The 27,480-nt window shown below is 45.9% G+C and overlaps 1 protein-coding gene across 1 annotated transcript; it reads right to left on the reverse strand.

Moving 5' to 3' along the window:
• Window positions 1–1,549: 1,549 nt before the first annotated feature.
• On the reverse strand, window positions 1,550–27,136 carry LOC142560526 (store-operated calcium entry-associated regulatory factor-like). The gene is made up of 8 exons (XM_075672694.1): window positions 26,805–27,136; window positions 23,352–23,530; window positions 12,712–12,822; window positions 12,112–12,164; window positions 6,426–6,685; window positions 3,952–4,060; window positions 1,975–2,099; window positions 1,550–1,689 (listed from the first exon to the last, which is right to left on the reverse strand). The coding sequence occupies exons 1-8, from the start codon at window positions 26,893–26,895 to the stop codon at window positions 1,664–1,666; spliced, it is 954 nt and encodes a 317-aa protein (XP_075528809.1). The 5' UTR covers window positions 26,896–27,136; the 3' UTR covers window positions 1,550–1,663.
• Between the last annotated feature and the right edge of the window lie 344 nt (window positions 27,137–27,480).

Genomic DNA, 27,480 nt, shown 5'->3' on the forward strand with positions numbered 1-27,480 from the left:
ATGAAGAAAATTAAGCTGCTCATAATAGGCAAGTATGCGAAGCCTCGCTGTGTGAAAAAGTCATGTCGTTACCGTACGACTACTGCGCCAACAAACAAACCTGGACGACCAGAGAACTCTTTTCCGAGTGGCTTCTCAAACTTAACGAGCAAATGAGGAGGGATGACTGAAGAATTCTACTGCGTATTGACAGCTGTGCTCACATTGTGAATGTTCGCTTGACGCACATTCGCTTAGAGTTTCTGCCACCAAGCAACACGACCTTGCTGCAACCCCTAGACCAGGGCATTATAAAGAGTGTGAAAGCAGAATTTCGTAAGCACCTTGTGCAGCAGTTGATTATCACGCTCTGCCTAAAGCAGCCGACTGCAATCAATATTCGTCGGGCAGTGGAAATGCTCACAGGAGCTTGGTGGAACTTGAAGGTGTCCACCATTAGCAACTGCTGGCGAAAAGCAGGGCTTGTCAAAGCGCCTGTGCAGCTTGAAGATGGCCTCAAGGCGACTGACAACCCAGTAGACCTGTGGACCGAGGTTGTGGAACTGCTGCCCATTGTCTCTTCGACGACTACATGGAGAACGACAGCGCAGCACTAATGGCTGAAGAGATTGTTAACTGCATTTACGACCTCTCCAGTAGCGATGACGACCCGAAGGAAGACAACTGTGGGTCATCGAACACAGAAGATGAGATCGTGTCGAACTCGAAATTTTCATCGCTTGGTGCAATGACATACCCGATGAGGTAGTGTGCAAAGTGCAAGATATAGACACATTCCTAATCGGTCGTGCATGCTGCACTCGCTAGAAGACAATAATTGATTTCTTCAAATAAAGCAGCTTGGAAGTGAGTGAAACATTTTAATTTAAAAGCATGCTTGTCTGCACACGCATCTACTGCCAAGGTAAGTCATTTTCATTCCTAGGTTTGTGCACTGGCTTATAACCGAGAATTTTTCATTAATATTTCAAAACAGCGAATGATTTTCGACGGTCCTGCGTGATCCAGATTTTACTGTATACGATTGTGGGGGTTGAAAGCAGCCAACAATGCAGCATGTATGGGAGCAGGGTGCAGCCAGAATGCACTGGTGGCATTGGCAATAGTTTCAACAGCCAGGAAATAAATACCTTGTGTGTTTCGAAAGCATGCGAGAACATGCATATATACAGCTTCACTGTCTTAGGTGAATCAGTTGCCCAGATCGGTATATTACGTCAGTGATGTTTTTCTTTCCAGCTTTATCACCTTTTTCTTTTGACACAACATACAAGAAGCTCCAGACAAGAGAGTGCAAACAAAGTATAACATGCTATCATGGATCAAAACTGCACATGAGAATGTAGATGACAAATCGTCTGACTAACTTTTGTAGTCTTGTCCTGCACAAAAAACCAAAAACTGCCAAAAATATAAAGAGATGTACAAGGCTCCACAACCTTAAGCCATTGGCACTGCAATTTCAGCAGGAAATACTACACCACTTCAAGGTGAAAAAAATAGTTTATGGCCAGCACTCCAGAAAAAGAAATACAAGAGAACAAATTGGTACATAGAAAGACAAGATAATTTTATTTTGATCACATGATTTAGGGTCCTTCCAATGGTAAGATCAGAACTTGATGAAGATGTGCGTCAGAATTTTGGCCGGCCACGGTTTTGATTACCTTCGTCGTGTGCCTCCGAAACCTGTGAATACAGAAATGCCGGTCATCAAGGCATAGTTACTGCAGCTAAAATAATGAAAAGGAATGTTGAAAGAGGTGAGCAGAAATTTAATAACTTGGCATCATGGGCCTCACTCATTATGTTCTTGCACAACAGCTCTGAATGAAGACCGAGTATTACCTCATATAAACGCATTGCCTATGGTAAAGACAGGACTAGGATATAGAATAGATGCGACATTGTTTGAAACCAAAAGAAGGGATTTCGTATTCTCTATTTAGAGTTCAAAACAAAGCATTCGCTTACCACTGGACGAATGTGTACCACTTGATGTCGAGGGCCCACCAAATGACGAAGGTGAGCCAAATGACGAAGATGAGCCAAATGTGCCTTCACTGGGGTAGCCATAAGCAGTCCTGTAGCCTGCGTTACTGCAAGAATTAAGGATTGTAGTTGGTTTAGTTGACAGAAGGAAATAAGAAAGTGCAAGAAGTGAAATACTGTGCAAGTGCACTTGTGGACACAAGCTTAGGCTATATTCTTTAGCAAGTGCATGTTTGGGCTAGCTGTTCCACAAGGGCCACTTGTTCCATGAGGGCCAGGCTGCTACCCTAGAATAAATGTGCTAGATGTGTGATGAGTGGGTGCTAAAGACAAGTTAACTGCCAAGACACAAAACATGAGAATGATCACGTCTGTGACAGCTAGGAGCTATATCCTCGAGTACCTTGCGCACCCAATAAAAGTAATGCTAATGGTACGTCCATCTACGTGTGATCCCGTTCTGTCGTGTCCACTTCTGTTGATCTAAACAACCAATGTGTGGTTACCGCAATGTTCTTTAAACTTGGTGATACATACATGCACAATACAGTCGAGCATTCGCTGCTGCATTCAATATTGGCAACTTTCAGTACAAGACTCTCACCACAAAGTGTGCATGTAGCATGTGACTTGCGGCACCACCATGTTTGACGGGATCTTTGACGTGCCGTGTTCTGTGAGCAATGGCGAAATAGCCATTTTAGAGCGCAGCTCGTAGGCGCCTCTTTTTCGGTTGAGCGTTGGCGTCCCTCGGTGTAACCGTGCGACCACGCTTGTGCCACTGCTCGTGCATTCATTGTCGCTTTCTTCCACGGCTGGCTCCGATGCCATTCTTCACGCCAGCATTCTCATACTGCCCCTCGCACTCATGCCACTGCTCATGCGTTCATTGTAGTCTTCTTCCACAGCTGGCTCTGATGCCACCCATCATGCCAGTGTTCCCATACTGCCCCCCCCTCTCCAAAGGTGCTGACGGCACTGGCCTATAGGCCCACTGCCAGTTGTGGTGATTTTGGTCTCAAATTCATTACCTCAATATATCATGAAATGAAAACATACATATAGCTGTGCTTGAATTTTGCATTAGGGAGTATCGTAATCGTTGGGACACTTTTTCCTGTCTAGTATGCTTGCAGCCAATAAATTACTTGAGCATCGATCTTGAGCTGGGGATAGAAACTCAGCATGACTGACAGCAGAATAAATGGATATTAATTACTCTTCAATAACAATGACCCACTAGAAAATGCACACCATTCCACCACATTGCTTCACTTTCAGAGTAGTCTCCAGAATAGAGTTTCATACAATTAGTAGAAGGAACTGTGCTGCTAGTGTCTATGCAAGCTGCAAGCACGGCAATTCAGCCACCACGGGAATGAATGTTAGTGCACGAATTTGCCTAAACTTCGTCTTTCTGGCTTTAATTGGCTTTGTGACTTTACGAACTGACCATTTTGAAGAAAGTACTGTTTATAAATAATTAACTAAACATTATTATAATTGCTCGATGGCAGGAGTTGAACAAAGGACCTTGAGCACAGAAGCCGAATATTGAAACCATTACGTCACGGATGCACAGACAAGTGGAACCGCTGCAATTGGCAGCGATTATGCATGTTTGCAGAGTCCTATTGACTTCGGCATTTAGAAAACTACACATTGCTCTGAAATTTTTGCTAATAAAGGCAGATAAAGTATAATAAAGAAAGCCACTAAAACGTCTGAAGCCATAAGCACGGTCATACAAATCCATGTGCTACTCATCATTCCCACGGTGGTTGTGCAACAGCAGCGCTAGAGTTCCCTACAGTAATTAGTGTAGGAAAATCTATGGTGTTCAGCAACTTGGCATAAAATTACGTAAATTTCACATTTATCAAGTCTATCATAATTCGTGACTGAAGGGGATACAGGCTCATTAAGTAAAAAGAAGCGCAAGCTTGTTTCTCAACTTACTTGCGGTTTCCCATGAGATAACCCAGCAGGCCACCTGCAGCAGCCCCAGTCCAGAAACCACCTCCCCCCAAGCCACCAGCAGGACCAAAGCCACGAGCCGAGCCACAGCCTGAAAAGTTTACATGTGTCACGCACAGCCAGCCTTCATTTGATACACTTTCATGAAGTGCAGAGCATTACAGTCTAAGCATAGGGCTACAACCATTGTTAAAAAGAATCCAAGCTTAAATTACAAGTTTTATGCCCTGAAGTGACAATCCACATATGAAAGGTGCTATAGTTAACTTTGACCAGCCTGCATTCTTTAACATGCACCCAGAGTTCAGCGTCAAAACCATTCTTGCATTCTGATTTTATTTATTTAGAAGATAGCGTGGACCTTTCAATTTTAACATGAATCGGAAGCAAGAGTGGCGTTAGTTATACACAAAAAAAGAAATACACAGTTTGCAGAGTACCTATTGAGCCAGTTAAATTATCGTGAAGGGGCCATTAAAAAGGGCGCTTAGTGCTTGTTTGAAGTTCTCACAAATAACAGCTTCTTACAAGTCACTCCCTCATTTATTGTTCCACTCCTTAATTTCTAGCCTTCCAGCGGAATGCAGATGTTAATGCCAGGCATCAAGCCTGCAACCTTTATGCCCTACCCCAGAATGCCATTGCTAATAAGCTGCCATAACAGGCAAAGGAGCCAAGTATCAGTTGCACTAGAGAAACAGGGAACGGAAGAAAGAGTGGGGAGTTCCAAGCATACACACGTCCCATTTGCCACTTTCACAGAAGAAAAAAGGAGAAAAAGAAAGACAGAAAAAAGCAGAGTGCTAAGACTAACTGCATGCATATCCAAAGCTTCACATCACGCCTATGGACGGGCACTGAATTCAGTCAACTCCAGGAATTGAGCAACACCTGTGCTGCCTTCTGAGCTAGTGATACATGCGGCCACCATTTGAGCACCACCTTAATCACTGAGAATGTTTTTGAGTCCAGGTGGTCTAACACAATCCGAAGTAGATCGTCTCCTGTAGCGACAGATGAGGGAGAAAGTCGGCATTATCCTCAAGTCAATGAATGTTGCATGCACCAGCATTAATGGTACACTATTATGTGTAGGACAGGCCTAGCGTGGAAGCTTGGGCTTATTGGCGATTCACTAGAAAAAGGACACAGTGCAAAGACTGACATGAGAGAGTGAACCGCGTACAGCGCTGACTTGCAACAGTTTATTCATGAAGCCATGAAGGAATAGATATATAGGGTGCTATCATGCGCAATATGTGAATGATCGGCAAAAATCCTGGAACATCATTTTCAATGCAGATTTTCTTCTAGAAAGCAAGCGCGATTGTTGCAGCTAAGACAGTGGAGTGGTATCCCGTCGACCTTGAGTCATCTGACATCGCAAAAATCTCAGAACGAACACATTAGAATCACACTAGTTCGCAATTAAACCACTACCTTTCACACTGTCGGTGGGAGAAAACGGAATCCGGACATACCAGTGCGAGGAGAAGAGTGGCGCGGCGCACTGGTTCGAGGCTACGTTCCTGCTTGCTGATGAAACGGTCTATACTTCGACACGCCATGCTCCCTCACGGGTTGCAGAATCAAGCATCATTCCTTTCTTTAGATCACTATCATCGCGCCATCGGCTGTTCTCTTCGGAGTGTGCGCAGAACGATCCCCAACCCGCACGCCGCTTTGGATGGCTGCTTGCAACCATCGGTGAAGCGGCGGGGGCACTTTTTTCCATGCCATGCATTGTGGGTCGGCGCATTCTGCACGCGTTCGGATGATGATGGATATTGTTTCTTGGCGCAAGGGCCAGAAATGGCCAAAGAGTGCCATGACACTTGGTGATGAATGGCAATGAGTATAGTTGAATATGGTGGAAACCGAGTGGCTGTATATTGGCCTAAAATATTCGCTGTAAATGGTGTAAAATATGTATCTATCAAAATAATGTCAATGAAAAGCGAGTCCTATGGTTTTAAAGTATGTTGTGAAGGATTCGTTCAGATGGAGTAAGAGCCATCTCAATGTCGGGCACGTCGGGCCGCGATGCCCACGTCTGGTTATGTTGGCATAGTCACTGAAAGCAGGCTTCACCCCAAGGCACCTATGGCTTCATTAGGAACTTTTACAGACAGCTCTCTTCATATGTAAAACATAGGTGTGTATTTCATTTGCTTTACATTATGTGTGTGATACCACTGCAGGCACAGATTGTGCATCGGTCTGTTTCATCTGACTGCGCTTCCAAAAGAAAGAGTTGCTTGCCAAATTTCTTCTTTGTCCTGTGTTTCTATTCTAATCCAGTAGAAGACTCTTGCTGCCTGACATTCGGAGTTGGCTGAAGACATTTAGCCAGGAACTCTGTACTAGATACCAAAACTCGGAAGACAAAAAGTTTTTACAGTGTGCTGCCTGTAGGCAGCACTCGTGCAACACACATCCATAAAGGCTTAACTCACCTGCACCTGTCTGATACTGGGGTCTGAAGCCTGGAGGTGGAGGTGTGCCACCACCCCCGCCACCACCGCCAAAAAAGCCTCCTCTAGGTGAGCCTGGATAGTCGGGTGGCGGATCGTCATCATATCCTGGAGGGCCATCATTCAGCTGCCCTGGAGCGAGGCAGTTCCGGTAGATGACAAAGATGATAAAGGCAGCAACGCCGAGGAAGAGGATTGTTTGGAAGGTTGAACCAGACTTGGAGTGGCTGGTGTAGGCTGAACTGGAAAGCAGAACAGCAATAATAAAGGCCAACTGCAAAAAAAATAATATATATAACTTAGCCCAAATTTGTTATAAATTTGTAGTATCCGAGTCCTTTGATACTTTTACTGGTCATGAAAGTTCTCCGCTATGCTATGGGTGAGCTTGATATGCTGCCAACAGTGACTGCATGGCACCACCACTGATTCAGAAGGGACACTCGGCAGGCCATGCAGCAGCTGGCTGGTGTGTGTGTTGTAGCAGATTTACGTGGTCTTTTTGCCTTTTAGCATGTGCAGAGAGGCTCAAAGGGTTCTCAGGAGCTTGAACAACGTCAAAGACCTGTTGTGTGCAGCAGTGTTGTTACAGCTACAGAGGGGTGGACGAAAAGAGCTTCCAACCTTCGTGGAATCAACCACTGAGAGAAAACATCGCACAGACAATGCGATTGCCACAGCATCTGTCCTGATACATATACCGAGTGTCCCAGCTAACGTTAGCCAAGCTGTTAAAAAAGTAACGAAGAAAAAAATTCAAGGCCGTTTCGCCCTGCTAAGGTGGATGACCAGTGGAGCTGTGAACTTTATGGTAAAAAAAAAACTTGTGGTAAAGACTTTATTGACAGCCACAGTGGCTTTGTGGTAGCATATATACTAATCGTCATACTCGCAACTGCAAGCACATTCTTTGATAATGTCAAATGCCACTGGGTGATCGGCTGGGCCGGAATGGTGTGGCATCACAAATGATATGTCTGCAACACTAAATGCATAAACCACTCCCTCTTCCATCCCGACACATCCACATTGAAATCACCGACAACAACCACAGGGGTGGTGTCATCGCAACCAAGCCACGCAAAGTGAATAGCCATGAACCTTATGGGGCTATGGGCCATGCATATTTTGCTTGGTTATGGAGGTATAAGCCATTGATGATGACAGTTTTCAATATGCTGTTTTCTATGTTGTATGTGTGATTAGAAATAATGTAAGCAATGTTCACTTCACTTTGCTGAGTGCTTGTAGCCTATGTCTTATGGAGCTATGAGTCATTGCATTCTTTGCTTGCTCAAGGGGGGGTATGCGCCATTGATGATGATAGTTTTTGTGTGTGGACACGGAACATTCTGTGGTACCCTAGCAATATACAGCTCCACCGTAAAAAGGAACAAGAAAACACTGTGCAAAATATTATGAGACCTATGATGTTTGATTGCAAGACAGTTGTTTTTTCTTTTGACAGCTTGGCTAACATTAGCTGCGACACCCTATATTTATTTGCACTTAAAGTGTGTTGAAAGGTGCTTCTAAGTTGAAATGCATGATTGTCAGGTCTTGCCAGCCATTCAAATAGAGTTTAAGGCTCTGTTGATCTCGTTCAGCAGACTAGTCGTGCACCCACTACAGACGGACCTGAACTAAAGGATAAGCAATTAGGATGAAGGAACTGCTTTTGTAGTTCAGTTCTGGTCGTAGCCATTTGAAGAGTTGTATGGTGCGCACATAAGAAGCAGGAAGTGGCGACATTGCATCAATATGTCATTTTTGCTGATCGAAGGCTATCGGTCACACTTTCCGGAGTTTCTATGATGGAAATGCGACTGCATATATTAGTAGCCATGGAACGAGATTGTGCAATTATGGTATTTGAACGAATCTAACGCTCCCCTTTATTTAATAGAAGGTGCATTAAATTTGCGTGCACTTTACAATCGTAACGAAGACTATGGTAGCGTAAGCCTTCAAGAAGTGTAGCATTTCTAATGCATTAAATAGAACTGAAGATGACTTTCTGTGGTCGGTAGACAGCATAAATTAGGCGCCGTCAGACTCAGATAGCGCTTAGCCACTGAGATGCAGCTGTGTGCTTGTCTGTGCACCTTTGTATGTTCCATAATATAGTTTCAACACGGTACTCGTCGACCCAGGTTCCGTAACTTGATGTGCTCGGTAGAATTGGCACCAGGTTATATTTTTTTACATTTGGGCGATAAGTGCGCATTACAGTTGGTGGCACGGTACAATCATGCAAATACGGTATCTCACATTCCAAACATTTGTTTACGCTCTCCTAATTCGTCAGCACTGCACATTCATTAGAGGTCATCAGCATGGTGAGGCACGAGCACCAATTGAACTATGCCTACTCTGTGACGTAGGAGGCAGAATGAATGTTCAGAAAGCGAGATACATGCATGATCTCGCTCCTGTATGTATTGTTCACAACCTATAATGTTCATATGCTGACACATTTGTTTGCCTCTTATGCCAAATGGGCAACAAGTGACAGCCCCCAAAATAGTGCAGTGCGTCTCGCTCTCGCTCAGTTATGCGAGTATACAGCAGGCATCAATATTTTCAAAAAAAGCTACATGCTCTCTAACTGAATGCTTATATGCCACATAGTTTCCTTTAACAATACTTCATTAAGCGCACTGCATGCACGATGAGCTCTAAAAAAGAAACACTGTCAACTGTCAATAACAGCCCTCCATCTCCCAGTTGCTGTTTTCAAAGAGATCCTTGAAGCCTCTGGTGACTAATATCATGCAGCTCATCTCGGCTAGTGTGATGTGACGACACTTATACTGGCAAATCAGCAGGTCTTGCAATATTTTGTCAATTTTTTGTGTCAGCGCTACACACTTTACACGGTGCTTCAAGTGAACAAATAACTGTGGCTGTGCGTGCCATTGTAAACAAATGCACCATTTGGATGAATAGGTATTCAAATGCGGAAAGTTGCACACACTAACTGTTCCTTGCCGCGAATATGCTAAATGTCCTGTTGAGACTGAGGTAATAAAAAAATTAGCACGTGTAGACATCAGTGGCAGAAATTTCATGACAGCCATATTGGTGCAGGGGGCTGTAGTGTGAATGCAGTGTGGCATCAAGGTTGTGTAACTTGTGTGCCGATGATTCCACTCTTGCCGACACAGCTGTCGGCACAACACAGCTGCTGCAGGAAGTTGGCAGACCAAAATCAGTGTCATGTCAGCCTAGTGCAATCGGAACTAAATCCATCTGCCTATTCCAAACCGCCAACATAAGCAGAAGACATCGGTGATCACAGCCTCCTCATATGCAATGGCAACCCTAGCAGCAGCTGCTGTTCCTATAGCAAATTTGGCCTGAAATTTCGTGACCAGCAGAAAAGTATTGAAGGACTCTGGTAGTATATATAACGGAAGCAATCTTGGCAAGACTGCAGGGCTAGGAATTGCATAGTTTCCTTAACAGCAACATTGAAACAGTACCCAAGCAGATGACATGTGCCCCTGGTGGTTGTCGCTATGATGCAAGTCACAGCACACATCCTCAGAGATTTTGTAGTGCGCCGGGTGCACCGCCGTATCTCCAAGGTCATGCCAAAGAGCCGTGTGTTCTAGGTCATGCGTCACATTTAGCAAGCGGTAATGGCAGCGTCTTTTTTTCCCCCATTTTTTTTTTCACTTTCAGAAACGGCTATTTTTGCTAGCTTTTCATGGCGCCTCCGCATGTACTTAAAATGTCAAATTTTGCATGTAGACTCCTATATATCTATGCTATCTTAAACTAGAACTTTTACGCAGTCCCAAAATTTAGTTGCAGTTCTAAAAAGTTTTGCAGCCACTTTCAAATACTGAGAAGTATTTCACCAAGATATTTTACTGAGAAGTATACTGAGATATACTTTCTGGTTCTGTTTGCTAGCATATTTTATACTTGCATGATTTATTTGCTGAAGCAAGAGGAGACATTCAATGTTTAGCAACAGGATGCATAGCTGCTGCCCGATCATCCACAAGCTTTGCCACTGTATTTACAGCCATCGGTTTATCCAACTTGACCAATGGCAGATGTCTAGTGGTGTTAACACATTAATGACAATTTTTCCATGCCGATTTGCTGCCTGCCAACATGCTGGCCTATGACAAGGAATCTTCATATTCCAGGCACACTAACAGTAACCGGTGAAAGTAAAAAACGCAGGAGAGGAACCTTAAAAAAAACGGAGGGGGGGGGGGGGGGGGGGGGCATGATGCACATACTTTTGGCAAATGCAAGCTCCAAAATACAGTCAACGACTGATTTTTTGGATGCCCAAATTTTCGGACATGCCTGATATGTCGGACGTCTTCGCAGCACTGCCACGAGCCCCATAGAATCAATGTACAAGGACATCTAAAGTTTCGGACGCTCGAACCCCCCCTGCCGTCCAATTTTCCGGACTTTTTGACGCGACGGAAGGTCCTTTGGCTCCTCGCGCAGCGCCCTTGTGAAGGAAATCGACTTGCAACCGAAGCATATCACCGCTTTGAACCACAACTAGCCAAATCTAGCCGTCATACACCGATTTGGTCTGGCCATGCTGGCTATGTTCATCGCCGCACTTCCGCCTCTGGTGGAGTTTCCGGAGCGGCACCATTTCGTTTGTTTGCACAGGCCACATTTTGGCTAGCATGGTGTGTGGTTGTTGACGCTGACAACGAGCTTGACTTCTGCGCAGAACTGACTGATGAGGAAATAGTCCGTCAGGTCGTGGGGGATTCAGAAGACTCCGATGTTGAAAATGAGGAGCCAATGCCTGCGCCGCCTACAAGCGCCGAGTTGACGCGAGCACTGTTGACTCTCATCGGTGTACAGTGCTGACATGACCCTTGCTTAGATGGAGGCGAATAGGATCGCGTGCAACCGGAACGCCGTCCAAACAACAATCAACACATTCTTGAAGCCACTGCAGCAATAACACTGGCTGCCCGACGATGCACATGTACAGTCGACCAAAAAAGCTTACGGACCAAGAGATCTGACAAAAAGCTGAATATCTCCTCACCCTCAGAATGCAGCCTGTTATTCCCATTTCCAGTCTTTAGTGGTAGGTGCGAACAACATTGTGATGCACGGTTTTACTGGCTGATTTTAAAGGCTGCTCGTATATTTAGCATTTTCTCAGATCCCGTGGTCCATAAGCTTGTTTGGTCGACTGTACGTAATACCAGGCTTATGTACACATGTACATAAGCCTGGTGCTTCGCCCTTTACCTCTAGATCCGAGAAAAAAAGAAAAAAGGCGCATTTTTTTGCATGCATTCATTTTTTCGGACTGCCTGAATTTTTGGACGTTTTTACGTTCCCTAGAGGGTCCGAAAAATCGGTTGTTGACTGTACTGTTTCCCTATGAACACAACAAAGGTACAAATAAGAAGTGCCTCGACAGTTCTTCAACAATAAGCACACTGTTTCATGCGCAATCTACACACATGGGCACCATGAGCAGGCATCAGTGCTAAGACAGATCACCAAATAAATCCTACTCCGAAATGTCAGGTAGTTCTTGTCTGTTGTGCAAGACTGAAGTACATTAAGATCAGGACCATGAGCAAATAGCAACCAGGCCAAAGAAAAGCCATGCAGTGAACAGTGCCAAATGAGATGGTAAATAAATATGGCAACTTACTGTTTCCATGATGAGCCAGGACCATATCCAGTCTTCTCCAAGCGGTACTCTAACTGTGATAAGAAGAAAAAAGAGAAGTACGTGAGTTTCATTTGATCCACTAAATCAACTACCCTACCCTCATATTGAAGGGACTTTGTGAACAACTTTCTCCCAATAACAAATACAAAGTGGTATGTCTGTGTACTTCACAATTCCTTAATACATACAAATTCACACACACAATACAGGCAAGCATGCTTCCCCTTTAAAGTAATCTTTCATTAACAGAACTAAAAAGATAGGACTCGGGCTGGTGGTGCTATTTACAAGCACAGTGTTTTCCCCACAAAGAGAAACCAGGAGACACAGATCTCCATTTTGACACCAGTATTTCGTCTGTGCATTCCTTTTTTTGGCGTTGTGGAAGAATAATTTACTAATACAGCTCGACTAACTTTTATCCTCGGAGCCCCTTTAAAGACCAGTTGGCTCCATCCCCAAACTTTTTTTTTTCCCCAGTTCACAAATGCAGACTTGGAGAAGTCGACATGCTGCACAAAATGGTTCATGACTTGGAGGCTCTAGAATCAAATTATCAAAATGGGGAAGACCTCTTACACCACATGATCCTGCCAGGATGTAGTCATCATCAGCATAATCGTAGCCTTCGCATGTCACTTCAACAGTTCCGAACTTTTGAGACTGGCTCATGTCAGCCTTGCACTCCCACTGAAAAAAGAAAGAAACAGTTGGAAAGAAAGAAACTGGTAAATATCTGGGTCACAGGCGCAGACTATGGAGTGGGGGGGGGGGAAGGGGGGGCTTTGGGGCCCGAGCCCCCTCCAGAGTTTTCTAGAGGGAGCAGAGCACCCCTCGGTGGTGCCGAAGCCCCTCCACACAGACTTAAAATGTCATTACCAGAGTTTTGTCACCCATATCATTTTAGGTTTCTTTTGACTTGCCTCGACCTTCTCACTTGCAATTTTATTGTGGCTAATAGCTTACTGCATCATTGCTGGCACGGATGTGCATGGCTCTTAATTCATACTTTCGCTTTGTTTCCGCAAATTCTGACATTGGGAGGACAAGCGCATTAGAAGCACTAGTGGCGGCTGCCTGATCAGTAATTCTCACTTCAACACTGTTTTAAATTTCCACTGTAAACACCATGCATGTACACAATATATTTAAATATACCCACAAGACAAAGTTTATTATATTTTTGAAAAAGAAAGAGGTGGCCGATTAAAAATTATTTCTAAAGGTATTGATATATGCCTAGAGAATGAATATGTTGCTGTATGTTCACTTTGTTTCAAACTGCTTTGCGTGCTTTTTTTAACCCCAAGGAAAACCTGCAGACTTCAGTGACCCCTTCCTTCAGCAAAGTCTTTTATCAATGGCGTGCAAAATGCAGGTGAATAATGTATGTCTCAGTACTGCTTCTTTTTCCAGTAAGCAATGCTAACGACCCGGGAAAAAAAGAAAATACGCTTCTAATAATTTACAATGTTTATTAGGGATGGAAACATCATCACTGGCACACAGAGGTCATAAATATATACAAGGTGTCCCAATAAACTATAATGCACCCAAATTAAAAAAAAAAGAGTGATTGTGTTACTCAAGGAAAACCTAGTGCATATTGTTTCCGGTACGGTGGAGTAGCTGCCAGTAATTTTTCAATACTGATATTTAATTTGGTAACTGTAATTAATTACTAACTCAAGACATGCTATCCTAATTGTCAAAGTGTCAATGACAACATTTGTAGGCACAGCTAAGGGACATTTGATTGTGGTACTAATTGCATACTAATTTTTCCAACTAACAAATAAACCCCACGAAATATGAAAAATACCATGTGATTGCGCTCCCACTTGCATCCTAAAGCAGCGCCCTCAAAAAAGCTTCCTCTGCGTTTGCCAGGATGAAATAAAGGAAATAAAGAAAAACATTCCGATCGAGCTAGTTCCTTATCTGCTGCACTTCGACTGAAGGTGATGCGCTGTCTCTTTGGGTCTGCGACAGGCAAAGCATTTCAGAATCAGAATTTATTATTAGAAGTTGGGTCACAATACAAGTATTTAGTATACAGTGGTGCAACAGCCATTTCACCTTCAGACGCAGGTCCTGGCGCAGCAGCAAGCACTTTCCGCGCAGGGTCCACCGCATGTATGCTTACCATACACCATGCAAATTTTAACTGATATAGTCTATATGTTGTGGAGATAGGTTTGCGCGAGGCTTACACTGCAAGTACAGTCGGGAAAAGATGGGACGCTCCTCCACATCGCGATGCACAAAGGGCGCTATGGCCAGGTTAGTCAACGGCACGGAGAAGGCACCACAGACAGATCGTCAACAAACGTGCGTTTATTAACCCAGGATGTAATACACTGCGAAAGTCGCGGCTTGTGGGCAAAGGCTCACCGCAACAGCGGTCGAGTATACATGTCAGCAATGAAGATGACACTGTGCAATATACTCATGTCATGTCATTAGGGAGTTTGGGAATAGGGACCACAAATGTATTGAGGACGCTAAAAGAATAGTGTCAGCGCCACTGTTCATGTGCGAGACGCAAAGAGTGTCTTTTGTTTGTGTTGGCGACGCTGTTTCACCGAATTAGCACTGCAACCCAAACTTGACGCAGAAGATTTGCGTTAACAAACATGGCGGCACCCATGTAAGTGGTGGCTCTCACCAGACACCACATTTGACCTGATTTGCTAATGCGCATTCTTACTATGCCCCATGTGCGATTCTGGTCACGGCTCTTTTGTGAAGCCCCGATATCACCCATAAACATCAAAAAATGCTTACATTTATTCATACATTGTGACATCCTCCTGCGGCAAACTTCTTAATACCAGGCGGGTTCCTTGAAAACTTAAAGCGCCAGCAAGACGGTACAGCGGCACTACATTGTACTAGAGTGTACTGGAATGAGGTTATTCTAGTATACTCCAATCGTATGACCATCAGAAAAAAAGTCGCAGTTCCTCCCGAAAGGCGAAGCATCCATTGTGATAACAAATTTGTAGGCAGCCATAATAATTAAGGTAACCGTTCATTTCATGGGCATGCCTCCATCCTCCACAGCTGGTATGTGAGATACGTGCGAGCCTCAAGGTTGGCACCACCAGGCGTTTGGCAGGCACTGTTTGAAGATTTGAGTAGAGGCATGGCCTCCAAGATTGCGTGCTATGGTAGGTTTTGCTCCGGCTGCCCCATTTGCATGGAAAGAGTGCAAGTTCACTGGTAGGCATGGCCGGCTTCTTCATCGCACCGCAGTGCTCGCAACTGAGGGCTCTCCATGCGTCGAGGAGGCTTTCGGGCACTATGGTTGGACAAGAAGTAAGGGGCTTGAAAAAAAATCAAAGCCCTTTTCTTAAAGAACAATGGTTGAATGCAAAGCTTTCCCCCAATGCAAACTGAATCAAAGTGAAAGTCCAAAGCCAACGACCACATAACGAACCCAAGAAGTGCTGAGCGACCCAGTGCTATGCATATGTGATTTGATTGCTTGTTTAGGATTGTATTTTTTGATCGTTGAAGCTGAATGAAGACATTTCGTTAAGTTGCATAGCCTTTATTTTAGAGCATGTAGCCGATTACCCGCACACACTCACATTTGTGGGGTCTCTCACACTCGTGCTCTTGGGACAAAGGAACGACAACACAGTAGCGCAAACAATCACAAGGGCATTTATTGCACCTTTCATAGATCAGTGCCTGCTAGCCGAGTTGCTATCCACAAAACATGCCGATGGGCGCGCGACAAATCTAGAAGTCTGACTCACCGCGACCGGAAGCGAGCGAATATGTTCGCCCCATGCTGGATCTCAACGCCTGGTCGTTCGCGTGTACGGTCACGCGAATCGTGGCGCGTTCGAAGGCGGCCACGCGAGGCAGTCTCGCAGAAGCATGGGTCGGCGCGCGGGACGTCCTCGCCGTTAGCCGACCCGCCGGGAAAGACACAGACCGTCCTCCCCTGCGCCCCCAAGTAACCCTGCCGTGAGGCGGCGTTAGCAACGCAACACTCGCGCCATCTCTCGCACTGCGCCCCAACCACATCGACCGCCGTGGGCATTACGCAGGCTACGCGGCGAAGCCGGATTACAGGAGACGTGCCATGCGGGAAAAACATATCAGGGGACGCGCGAGAGTCGCGCATCCCCACATCCCCCCAACCTTAAATCACTACATATTCCGGCAAGACATGTGACACGGTCTAACATCAAACGGTGCTTCGCGAACAAGGTAGAACATTAAACAGTGGCCGCGCCGAGGAAATGTCCACGCTGTCCATAGCATGCGAGCCGACATTGTCCTTGGCTGCACCGCTGGCGTCCGCCGGTCACAGCGGCAGCTTTGCAGACTCGACGGCACGATGCCAGGCCAGGACCCCGGAGACGACGACGCAGTAGTCGGTACGAACAAGCGTCGCTCGCGCCGACGCGCCCTGCTGGGAAGAGCCGCCGTAGCTGTCGGTGACCGCCGGCTCTTTTGTCCGCTGCCGAGGGTTGTGAGCTGGATGCAGGAGGCCGCCGAAGTCGCTGCGCCGAACTGGCCACAGCATCACCATCGCCCGGGGTGACTCGATCGTAGTCCGGGGCAGCAGCGCAGACGATGTGCAGGTGACAGCAAGCCAGGGGTGACTCTAATCACGCTGCGTACATTCAACACACTCGGCAAACACTAAAGTAGTGCAAGGGAGAGGAATTATGCATGCGCATCGCCCACGTGGCACGATGTTCAACTCGGCCAGCAAAAGATCGGGCAGCTACTCAGATGCTAAGTTCACGTGAACGAAGCTCGCTTTCTTGAGTCGAACGAGTAATTTCAATTCGTGCGAGGCTAACTAGAATGAGGGAAGCAACTTGCAACACCTCAACGCCACGGTCCACCAGGTTGTGTCCCTTCACGTGCGACAGACAGCTTCGTAAAGCCTTAGGCCTAAAGCGTCGCTACCCTGACAACAACCGGCATCCAAAAACAACACCCAAAATGGGCGCAAAACAGGCAGCCGCGAGGAGACGTCAGCTCTGTGAGGTGGCCCTACTCCGCTCGGTGCACCCAGCATCCGAGTTGACGGCGCCCACCGTCCCAGACGGTGTCGGAGCGCCCGGTGCCAGGCCGCAATACCAGTCAGCCCGTAGTGGCACCCGTGGCCCGCGGCCACCCGGCTCCCAGAGCCGCGACTTCATCCGAGTCAAAGAGATAGAAGAAGCTATTTACATAAGAAATTCGGACCACCCACGAGGCTTCCGTACTCACTCGCTTCAGGCTTGCCACTGCTCCGTGGGCGCTCAGCCTCGCTCTCCCAGGATGTAGACCACGTGGCTCTCGTACTGACGAATTTCATTAAAAAAAAAAACTTGCGGAAAGGCTTAGCATGTTGACATGTTCAAACACACTACAGCCACCATCACCTCGCTCAAGAAAGCACGCCGCCGACGCTAGCGATCAAAATTCACGCTAGGCCTACGCTCCGGTTCAAACAAAGGTCTCGAACGAAGCAAACTGTTAAATCTACCGTCCGATGTCCCAAGAGCCCCACGTTGGGCGCCAGATGTGGGGTCTCTCACACTCGTGCTCTTGGGACAAAGGAACGACAACACAGTAGTGCAAACAATCGCAAGGGCATTTATTGCACCTTTCATAGATCAGTGCCTGCTAGCCGAGTTGCTATCCACAAAACATGCCGATGGGCGCGCGACAAATCTAGAAGTCTGACTCACCGCGACCGGAAGCGAGCGAATATGTTTGCCCCATGCTGGATCCCAACGCCTGGTCCTTCGCATGTATGGTCACGCGAATCGTGGCGCGTTCGAAGGCGGCCACGCGAGGCGGTCTCGCAGAAGCATGGGTCGGCGCGCGGGACGTCCTCGCCGTTGGCCGACCCGCTGAGAAAGACACAGACAGTCCTCCCCTGCGCCCCCAAGTAACCCTGCCGTGAGGTGGCGTTAGCAACGCAACACTCGCGCCATCTCTCGCACTGCGCCCCAACCACATTGACTGCTGTGGGCATCACGCAGGCCACGCGGCGAAGCCGGATTACAGGAGACGCGCCATGCAGGAAAAACATATCAGGGGACGCGCGAGAGTCTCGCATCCCCACACATTTTCCCAGACGACTACACTTGCACAGTATTGCCTTGTAATCGCTGTCGTAGATGATCAGACGCTCTGCCATCAGAATGTGACACCTGCTTGCAAACATGAGATCAATGCAGGAACGGTGTTGTGTCGTGGGTCTCTATAGCGTTTTCAACTTCAACAAGTAGCAATCTAGAATGAAACTATCCATTTACCATGCTCTTTTGCCACATCGATGTTAAAGTCATTGCACACAAAATCGATGTACTATGTGGCTTTAAGGTCTTCGACTGTTTCTGCCAGGAAGATTACCGCGTCGCAACGAAACATGCTCAGTCTGATGTACATGCTGACGATCACAAGACTAGTAGGCATCTTGACTGCTCAAGTGTATCCCACATGGCTTCTGCATGCCGTTGCCGATACACGGGAATCGGCCTCACACTTACATTCGCTTACGGCAGCCTCTTCTTCTACCATGCACTGTACCCGCGGCCTATCCATGGTGACGGCCGGAAATGCATAGCGTGACGTGTGTATTGCAATGCAGATATATACAGTTTGTCTAGATAGTGTGGCGTTCAACCATGTTTCTTTCAGAAAAAGCCTTTGATTGTTTTTTTCCAGATCCTAAGACGACCCCATGTTCACGCACACTTGCCGTCTCCGCTAAGGAGGGAAGCTCAGTTAATTGCGACAGGGGTAGTTTCATGCCTAGCAGACACAACTTGCGCTTCCAGTGAACTTTGTGCGCATGCGCTACTCTTGCCGAGCTTGTCACTTCATGCTGTTATCAGACACTGACTGGACGGCCAACGATGCTGGCGTGGTACTGCAAATGTAAACTGTAGTGTTTCACACAGATGTGCAAGTTGGCTTTCCTGCAGTGCGTTTTCGGTACTCACAGAAAAATCAGCGAGAGATAGAAAGCTTTGTTTTAAGAAACAGACATAATTTTAGGAAAAGAACTGTTTTTTTCTTGTGTTTTCTAAGGGAATAAAAAGCGATTAAAAAGACAAAGCGGCCAATTTTATGCAAAAATGCTATCAGCAGTATAAACCTGTAAACACTCACTTACTAGCTAAATTAACAAGCATGGTGTCATTGCACACATGACACTTGACGAATGCTGACACTCGTCAAAATGCTGGCGTGAGGAAGCGCGGCAGAAGCAGTGAGCGAAGTGACCTTGGTGCTGTCTACCGCTGCAACACAAACTGAGCGCCGAGAACACAGCACATGCAACACTATGAGCTGACGGCCCACCTGGACTCTGCCCCCAAAGCAGATCGCTTTGCCTCTTACAGCGCATGTTACCACAAATAACTAATGCCACTCAGTCTTGCACATCTTACGAAAAAGCCTCATTTATTTTGTACATCCACGGCACGTCGCATCAACTGAAAAGGATTGGCCAGCAGGCCAATGTAGAAGTTTTTTTTTTTTTTTTTACGTTCCCGATAAACTGCAACCTTTGTGCAGATTGACCAGTGCGTGTGCCCTCAAAGAGCTTGCATGCAACAACAGACATCAGTCGAAGTTACTCGACTGTGCGGAAGGAATAGTTTACAATTTGCCCTTGAAATGTGGGTCCAACTATGTTGGTCAGAGTGGATGATGTCTTAATGACAGGCTTCGAGAGAATCGCTACAATGTGACAGAATTGGGGGGGGGGGGGGGTAGGTTGGATGCACACTGTATAAATTGCGTGCATAATCAGGCAAATGCTACAAAAACATTCAAGTATAAACTGGTATATAGTGCTTGCTCAATTGTCAGCAAAGGTCGTAATCAGTTAACCCATGAGATCATCGAAGTGGAATTGATTGACAGGTGTGGTGATACCTGTGCATCAAAACACTCTACCGCCCTTTCCAGCAAGGAACTATCTTTCTTGCGCAGAGATAGGAATTTTCTGCGGGCAGCGCACAGGTGATGCGTCACGGAATTTGCCATATATGTGGTCACTTTTTTTGAACTAAAACACTATTGTAAGTCTGCGCTCATGTGTCTTAGCCTCTTCTCTGTCCTCGTCTTGTGCCCAAAGAGCTGCATTCATGTCCTACCAACATACCCAAACAGTCACCTTAGTGAACTTCAAGATAAAGCCCGTATTACCATGCCATACACCGTTGCTGCCGAAGTACAATACCCCCCCTCCTACTTCCTCTCCTCCAGTTCGTTGCGTGCGACAGAAGATGGTGCACTTCCTTCCCGCTTTCCTTACTTGCGCACGCGAGATTGAGCCGCAATCATCTGCTCACCCTCGAATACTTTCAGTCACACATACCAGCACGCAGAGACAGTGTTATCGCCCTTAGACTTTATATAGAACATCACGGCCAACGCCACCAAAGCAACAATTATACTTGTAATCTAGGCATTAGAAATTAAGATGCTAATATGTAACAAGTAGACGTCGCAATGTACATTTAGTCTCAGGGAATGTTTTATGTCAAGATATCCCGGTGAAGATGAGCTCGGGTGGAGGCGTCAGCTGCCTCATTCCCCAGCAGGGACTTTTTTTATGTGGGATGTGCGTGTTGAGCTACTATAGCCTTTTGAAAGAAATTTGTGTGTTCCATTTTAAGCTGATTGAAAATGTGCATGCTGGTGGCTGCACAACAGCAGATACCCCCTCCCCTCCATTTTATTTTAGTTCTCCCCAAAGACATGACTCACACACAAGTATTGCACTGGGCTCATTCTGAAGGCCCTCATCATGAGCTAAAGACCTAAACCCAAATTGTTACAATGCAGCTCTATGATCTATGCAGGACAATATTAAACATCAATACAGGTTCACTGAACACGGCCTGTCAGTGCCCCTAAGAAATAAGGGATAAAACTGTTGTAATGGACTTCATGCATTTAGCTTTCATATTTCAAATTCGGGATGAATGTTACCCTTAAAAATGTGTGCTCTATTTCAAGCTAAAATTTCTCCCATTGAAGAATAATTGTACCATAACTGGGAAAATGCATCTTTGTGACAAAAATGAAACACATGTAACAATATTCAGGCTGAACGTGAAAGCATTTTTATCAGCCCACTTGCAGAACTTGTTCACTGCAAGCTGAGCCGTACTTCTATAGATAGCAAGGGCGTAAGACCTAAACTCTATCTGGATGTGATCAACATAAAGTAAAACATAATGAATGAAATTCTTGTCTGTAGACCACTAACTCTGACAATAATATGGGTGCAGCTAAGCACACCTTCCTTGGGAACACCACTTTTCTGAATAAAGCTTCTTGAAAGCACCTCACCAAATTACACAGAATGTGCAATGAATTTTTAAACTTTCAATTAGTCACAATATACAAATGTGGCTGCTTACATGAATGATGTTAACATTCTGTATAATGTTCCCCGACATTCTGGTTAATTTACAGAAGTGGGGATGATCAGCCGGCAGTAGCTTCCATTTAGAAGATCTTTGGCAAGGAGCTTTAGCGGTGAATTCTCCAAGATGATAGGAAAGTGGTCACTTCCAGATGAGGATTACCAATAAATGTTGCATTAAAGAAATACAAGTGTGATGAGAGCAGCTACATGGGCTTGTTGGTATGGCATCTGCATGTTTGTCTAAAGTGCCTTTCCATGTCCCTGTCATTCTGCCTAGGCCACAAGTAGAAAGAGCGTTGAGGAACACATGGCAAGGTCAACTGATTAAATTGATGCCAACAATGGTGTTTTAATGTCTGTTTCTACCAGGTCGCCTCTATACTTAAGTTATTAACTGGCAAGGGAAGGCTGTCCTACTGATGCCACAACAACACAGCTCCACAATCTACTCCATGAGCTCCATGAGCATAGCATGCCATTGTATGCCATGGTATGGTGCACGGACCTAGTCAAGCCTTTTCAGGCTTTTTGTCCGTGCTCCAAACAACTGGCAGATGTTGAATAAAGCTGAATCGAATTGAATCTAGTACCTTGGTGATTGGTGGGGTTTTATGTACTAGAAAACAGGATGCGAGAGCCACCGTAGTAGAGAGCTGTACATTAATGTCAACCACCAGATGTTCTTTAACATGCAGCCAGACTTCAATACATTATGTAAACCTTCCCACACTACTGCTAACAGTGCATTTGAAAATTTTGATCAGATACATGGAAACATTTCCACCAGGCTTGGATGTGACAAATTATGTCCAATTAACTGAATGTTTGGTAGTTCTATAATTTATCAATTGTTTTTTTTCTACTGGGTAACTCATAATTCAATTATTATTTTCAGTAACCAATTACAGAACTAGTTACTTTTGTTCATGGGACATGCTGTAACAGGCAACACAGTTTTGAGCACTTGAATTTTTGGTGAGAACCACAGTGGAATGGTTGTGGTCATGCCATGCAGCACCGTCATGGATGCACATGTTCAGTGAAGTAAAACCCCAAACTCGAGCACTTAGTATTGGTGTTTTTATCTTAAAACTCCACCATGCGACTATTTCGGATGTTAACGCCAGAATATCACCTATGGACCATTTTTTTATCTTTTCATTGGCCCTACCAGGAGTGCCTTCTCTGAGCCTTAGCACCAATAAAGCGCTGCGCTTTCACAGAGGACCCAGACGCAAGCATAGTGGGATTAAACAACCACAATCTTGTGTGCAAGGTTGCGGTATATTACAACAGCACCGTACCTTTTAGCACGCACATTTGACGAGTTTTCAGTGTCGCTACTAACGTCTTCACAAGAAGACGAGGTAAGATGAGAACACTTGGGCACAGTGCAGAAGACGATCAAAAAGTTTGCAGGGCAGCAGAGGTCACACACTAAAAGAGCCGGGCCAGTTCATTCTGGTTCCTGTATTTTTGTGCAATGTTAATAAAATTTTGAAGGCAAGCGAGATAAATGTAACTGTTTAGTTTACAGTAATTGTTTGATTACTTTCATGGGGTAGTAATTAGTCCCTGTTATCTATTAGGTATATTCTTGAATCAACTATTTGTAAACGGTTGATTTTTTTCCATAATGTTTGTACGAGTCTGATCTGTACCAGCTTAAGTTAGCCTTTCCACTCACTGCTAGAATTTCGAGATGTTCTTGAAATTGCTCACCAAGAAAGGCCATGTAAACGGCATTATAAATGCTATGGTATCGCATGAAGGAATGATAAAGGAGCAAGAGAAGACAAGTCACCTGAGTGCTGTAGCCATCACTCCCTCGGTTGTAGCACTGAACCACAGCAGGTGGGTCTTGGCAACCTGCACTGCCGCCGAGGCACTTCAGCTGAGGCACAGGGCTCGACCTGCGGCCTGTTGTGTACTGGCCATGCCGCAGTGTGAGCACTTCAACGTCCTTAAGTTTCACTTTCTTCCCTGTGAAGCGTGGGCAAAGAAAAGGAAGAGGCAGATGGCACAATGTCCAAATGAAGCAAGGTGTTTTAAGAACGTCTCAAACAGCACAGAAATGGCTGTCACACAAAAACAGTCAAAATATCTTTCTGCCAAAAGTGCAGGGCTCATCTCTCAATTGTGTCCAACGTACACGACAGTGCATTGTCTCAACACATTGGCAAGCTGTTTTTCAATTGTGAGCATGGCGTCCAGAAACCTATATGTGTCGGACAGCTTTGGAAGCATGGAGGAAGGAAAACGTTAGAAGCGAGCTTCGCACGACGCAATTGAAGCCATACCTGGTGGCTCAACATGTGATAGCATGTCGAAGTGCGCAGTTGGCTTTAGCGTTCCCGCTCTGCAGGCAGAGCCACAGCAGGGCAGCCAAACAAGCGGGCACCGAATAAAAACTACTGGCACAGCTACTGGGAACCGAACGCCTCAACAAATTTCAATTACTGCTTCGTGATGTCGACGCAATAGGTCACATGTTGGGCCACTAGTGAGCAAATGTACGGGCTTCACAGGGCATGCGCTTGCAAAGGCTGGCTGCGTGATGTAATGCTTTAACTTTATTTTTCCTCTACGTTTGGAAACCTATGATGAAAACATCGTAGCCTGAGATTGGCATCTGGCCAGCGCCTTTGAACTGAATAAGTCCCATTTGAGCGAAGATAGGTTGTTCTAATTTTTCAAGCAACAGCTGTAGCAGGAAACTGAAAAATGTGTGTCACACATCAGGTACACACGGGACGTGGATTGACTGTAGTTGCTCTAAATGGATGTAAAGCAGCATAGGTTAATACTGACTCAAAGAAACACAGAGCCGGATAACGCAATAGAACATAGTCCTTACGCAATGCAACAAATGTACCACAATGCACGCGTGATTAGGCAAAACAAATGGTGCATTCAACAAACGTAATAATTGTGGCATGGCTATGCTATTACTAAGGTACGCGCCTTGTGTGAAACTAATCCAGTGAACCAACATGTTACATTTTTTTTTATTGCTCATATGTCAGAGAACTATTTCAACAACTGAGGTGCGGTCCGTGCCCCGCGACTTGTAGTACGTGGTACAATTAACCAGCGACATATTAACTGTCTCCCTCTATTTTTCATTGACAACTGTGCGACTTCCAACGCTAGTACTTGCGTGCGTTATGTTACGAGGGACTTCTAGAAAGTTCTACTTCCCAAAGGCGCGTCAAGTGCCGTGCGTAACCAATATTCGCGTCTTTGTAGAGTAAACACACCATCCTAAACACTACGTTACAACTAAATCCTTGTTAAAAAAAAATAAAGCAAAAAAAAAAACGAAATCAGCCAGCAGGGCCGGTGACGGAATCTCAGAATAGGAACGCGGCGTTTTGCTTCTGCAAGGCCACGACTTTATCTTCCGTCGCAGCGGTGATGACGCATATTAGAAGCACACATTAGAGAATAATGTACTCGCGCTTGAACGTAATTTAACAGACTTCTAATGAGTGAAGCAAGCATCGGCGCGGTAACACTGAACTTAGTGTCACACATTACTTCCCCCCTCTCCTTTGGCTTCTGGATTGGATTGGCGCGGCTCGCTACGTGCTTGCGCGCGCTTTTCCGAGCGCAGATTGATGCGCGCCTGGTTTCTGCACTAGGTATTTACACCATCACTTTTCCGAGCGCAGATTGGTGTGAGTCTGGTTTTTACACTAGGCTTCTATACGATCGCTTGTCGCTGCTTTCCTTTTCTCTGGTTTGATTCGGCGCGGCTAGGTGCAGGCGCGCGTATTTGGTGTGCGCCTGCTTTCTTGCGCTTGTCTTTGAACACATCGCTCGCTGCTCGCGCTTATATATAAGAAAACGCTGCGCCGCTGGCGTACCGTGTACGTAAGCGCGCAGCAATGCCGGGAAACATTCATACAAAAGCAAAGGGTCAGAACACTGCGCTTTGCTTTTCATTACTTTGTCATGTACCTTCACACTGGGTAGCGCCGAGCGATCGCTTCTAGCAAACGCAGAAATGAGTCTTTGCAGCGCGTGTGGCCATTAATTGACTACCCAACACAGCCATGTGAGGTACGACTCCAGGCGGAGAGGAGGTGGCGCTTCACTTTCTGCATGCCAATAACTTTCCATTTTTTGCGTGTGAACGCCCGTGATCGGGTCCACAAATTTCATGCTGTCTGGTTTGGTTTCCCATTGCAGATTGAGGCTCACTCCGTTAATATCCACTAAGTTCGGGATGCAGTTGTATGCGGCCCATTCATCACTGTGGATGGTGGTCCGGGCCCGGTTCAACGTTGGCTGCAATAATGGGGCCTAGCGTCGCCGCTTCCCGTCTGTCGACCTTGAATAGTCGGAACTGCCCGGTGGTCACGCAGGTCATGCCGAATACCCATGGTCCAAGGTCTGCAATGCCGCCGTGATTTTGCCGGCTCGGCGGAACCTGGTCGCCCGTCATCAGGCGGCCTCGATTGTGTTTTCGCTTGCCGCGAAGGAGGCACATCAATTTGCACAATACTTCGGGGCCACCGAGTGGGTGTCGCGCCAGCAGCTCGTCCCGCACGACCTCACGAGCTATCACGGGCGTTCACACGCGAAAACTAGCAAGTTAATTAAACTAAAGCGCCACCTCCTCTCCGCCGGCTGCAGGGTAACTGCACCGCTGCTGGAGTCGCACCTCACATGGCTGTGGTGGGAGTCAATTAATTGCCACACGCGCTGCAAAGACTCATTTCTGCGTTTGTTAGAAGCGATCGCTCGGTGCTACCCAGTGGTAAGGTATGTACATGACAAAGTAATGGAAAACAAGGCGCAGTTTTCTGGCGCGCTTACATACACGGTACGCCCGCGGCGCAGCACTTCCTTATATATAAGCGCGAGCAGCGAGCGATGTGTTCGAAGACGAGCGCAAAAAAAAAGCAGGCGCACACCAAGTATGCGCGCCTGCACCAAGCCGCACCGAATCAAGCCAGAGAAAAGGAAAGCAGCGACAAGAGATCGTATAAAAGCGCAGTGCACAAACCAGACGCACACCAATCTGCGCTCGAAAAAGCCACTGTATAAAAGCCTAGTGCAGAAACCAGGCGCACATCAATCTGCGCTCAGAAAAGCGCGCGTAAGCACGTAGCGAGCCGCGCCAATCCAATCCAGAAGCCAAAGGAAGGGGGGAAGTAATGTGTGACACTAAGTTCAGTGTTACCCATCGGCGCTTTAAAAGCCGGCCGCTACTGCGGCTTTCCGTGAATAAGAATATTTAAAAACTCACCTCCCCAAGAGTTTGCAGGGTTGATAAGTAGTAAAATGACTATGAGGGATAAAGCTAGCGGCGTACACATGCTGGAAATCCGTGGTGACATAACTCCGACGATAGAACAGACGTTGCGAGACGAATTTCAGAGTAGACCGCGGCACATAACAAAGCACCGAAGCTCTTGGCTTCCAACGAGATTTACGAAAAATAAAGAGCCTGCATCGCAGATATGCAATCGCTACATTTAAAACCGCTAAACAACACAACGGCGCTGCCCGAGCGCTACCGACATGATCTGCATCAAACACCACCGGTCGACACTCCGAAACTGCCCGGAATGATAACGTGTCCTTTGTTTTGATTCGCCTGTATTACGTCAGAATGACGTAAATGAACACGCAATAATCAAGAGAAAAATTCCTGTTTCTACTGTATTTAAAGAAAAAGAGACTACAAAATTAGACTTAACATAGTTAAAGCATTTAAAACGATAATTTAAAAGCTCCCGTATTTAAAAAGTTCTCATTTTAAAGAATGAACTCGCTTTCGGGTTCAGAAATGTAAATGTAAAGAAAAATAATCTATTTATGGATTTATTTTGTGATAATAAGCTGTGTGGTCTTAATTAACACGTTTAGTAATAACTCCTTAAAAAAAAGGAAACTATAACCAGGTGACGCCACAGCCGTCA

This window comes from Dermacentor variabilis, chromosome 10 (assembly GCF_050947875.1).
Source record: "Dermacentor variabilis isolate Ectoservices chromosome 10, ASM5094787v1, whole genome shotgun sequence".
Taxonomy (NCBI): Eukaryota; Metazoa; Arthropoda; class Arachnida; order Ixodida; family Ixodidae; genus Dermacentor; species Dermacentor variabilis.

What these genes read in the sequence shown, in the direction of transcription:
- LOC142560526 (XM_075672694.1), bottom strand. Translation starts at nt 26,895, where the DNA reads ATGTCACCACGGATTTCCAGCATGTGTACGCCGCTAGCTTTATCCCTC. An exon ending in CCCTGCAAACTCTTGGGGAG is followed by an intron (nt 23,531 to 26,804) that starts GTGAGTTTTTAA and finishes CACGCTTCACAG; the next exon opens with GGAAGAAAGTGAAACTTAAG. An exon ending in TATCTCATGGGAAACCGCAA is followed by an intron (nt 2,100 to 3,951) that starts GTAAGTTGAGAA and finishes TAATTCTTGCAG; the next exon opens with TAACGCAGGCTACAGGACTG.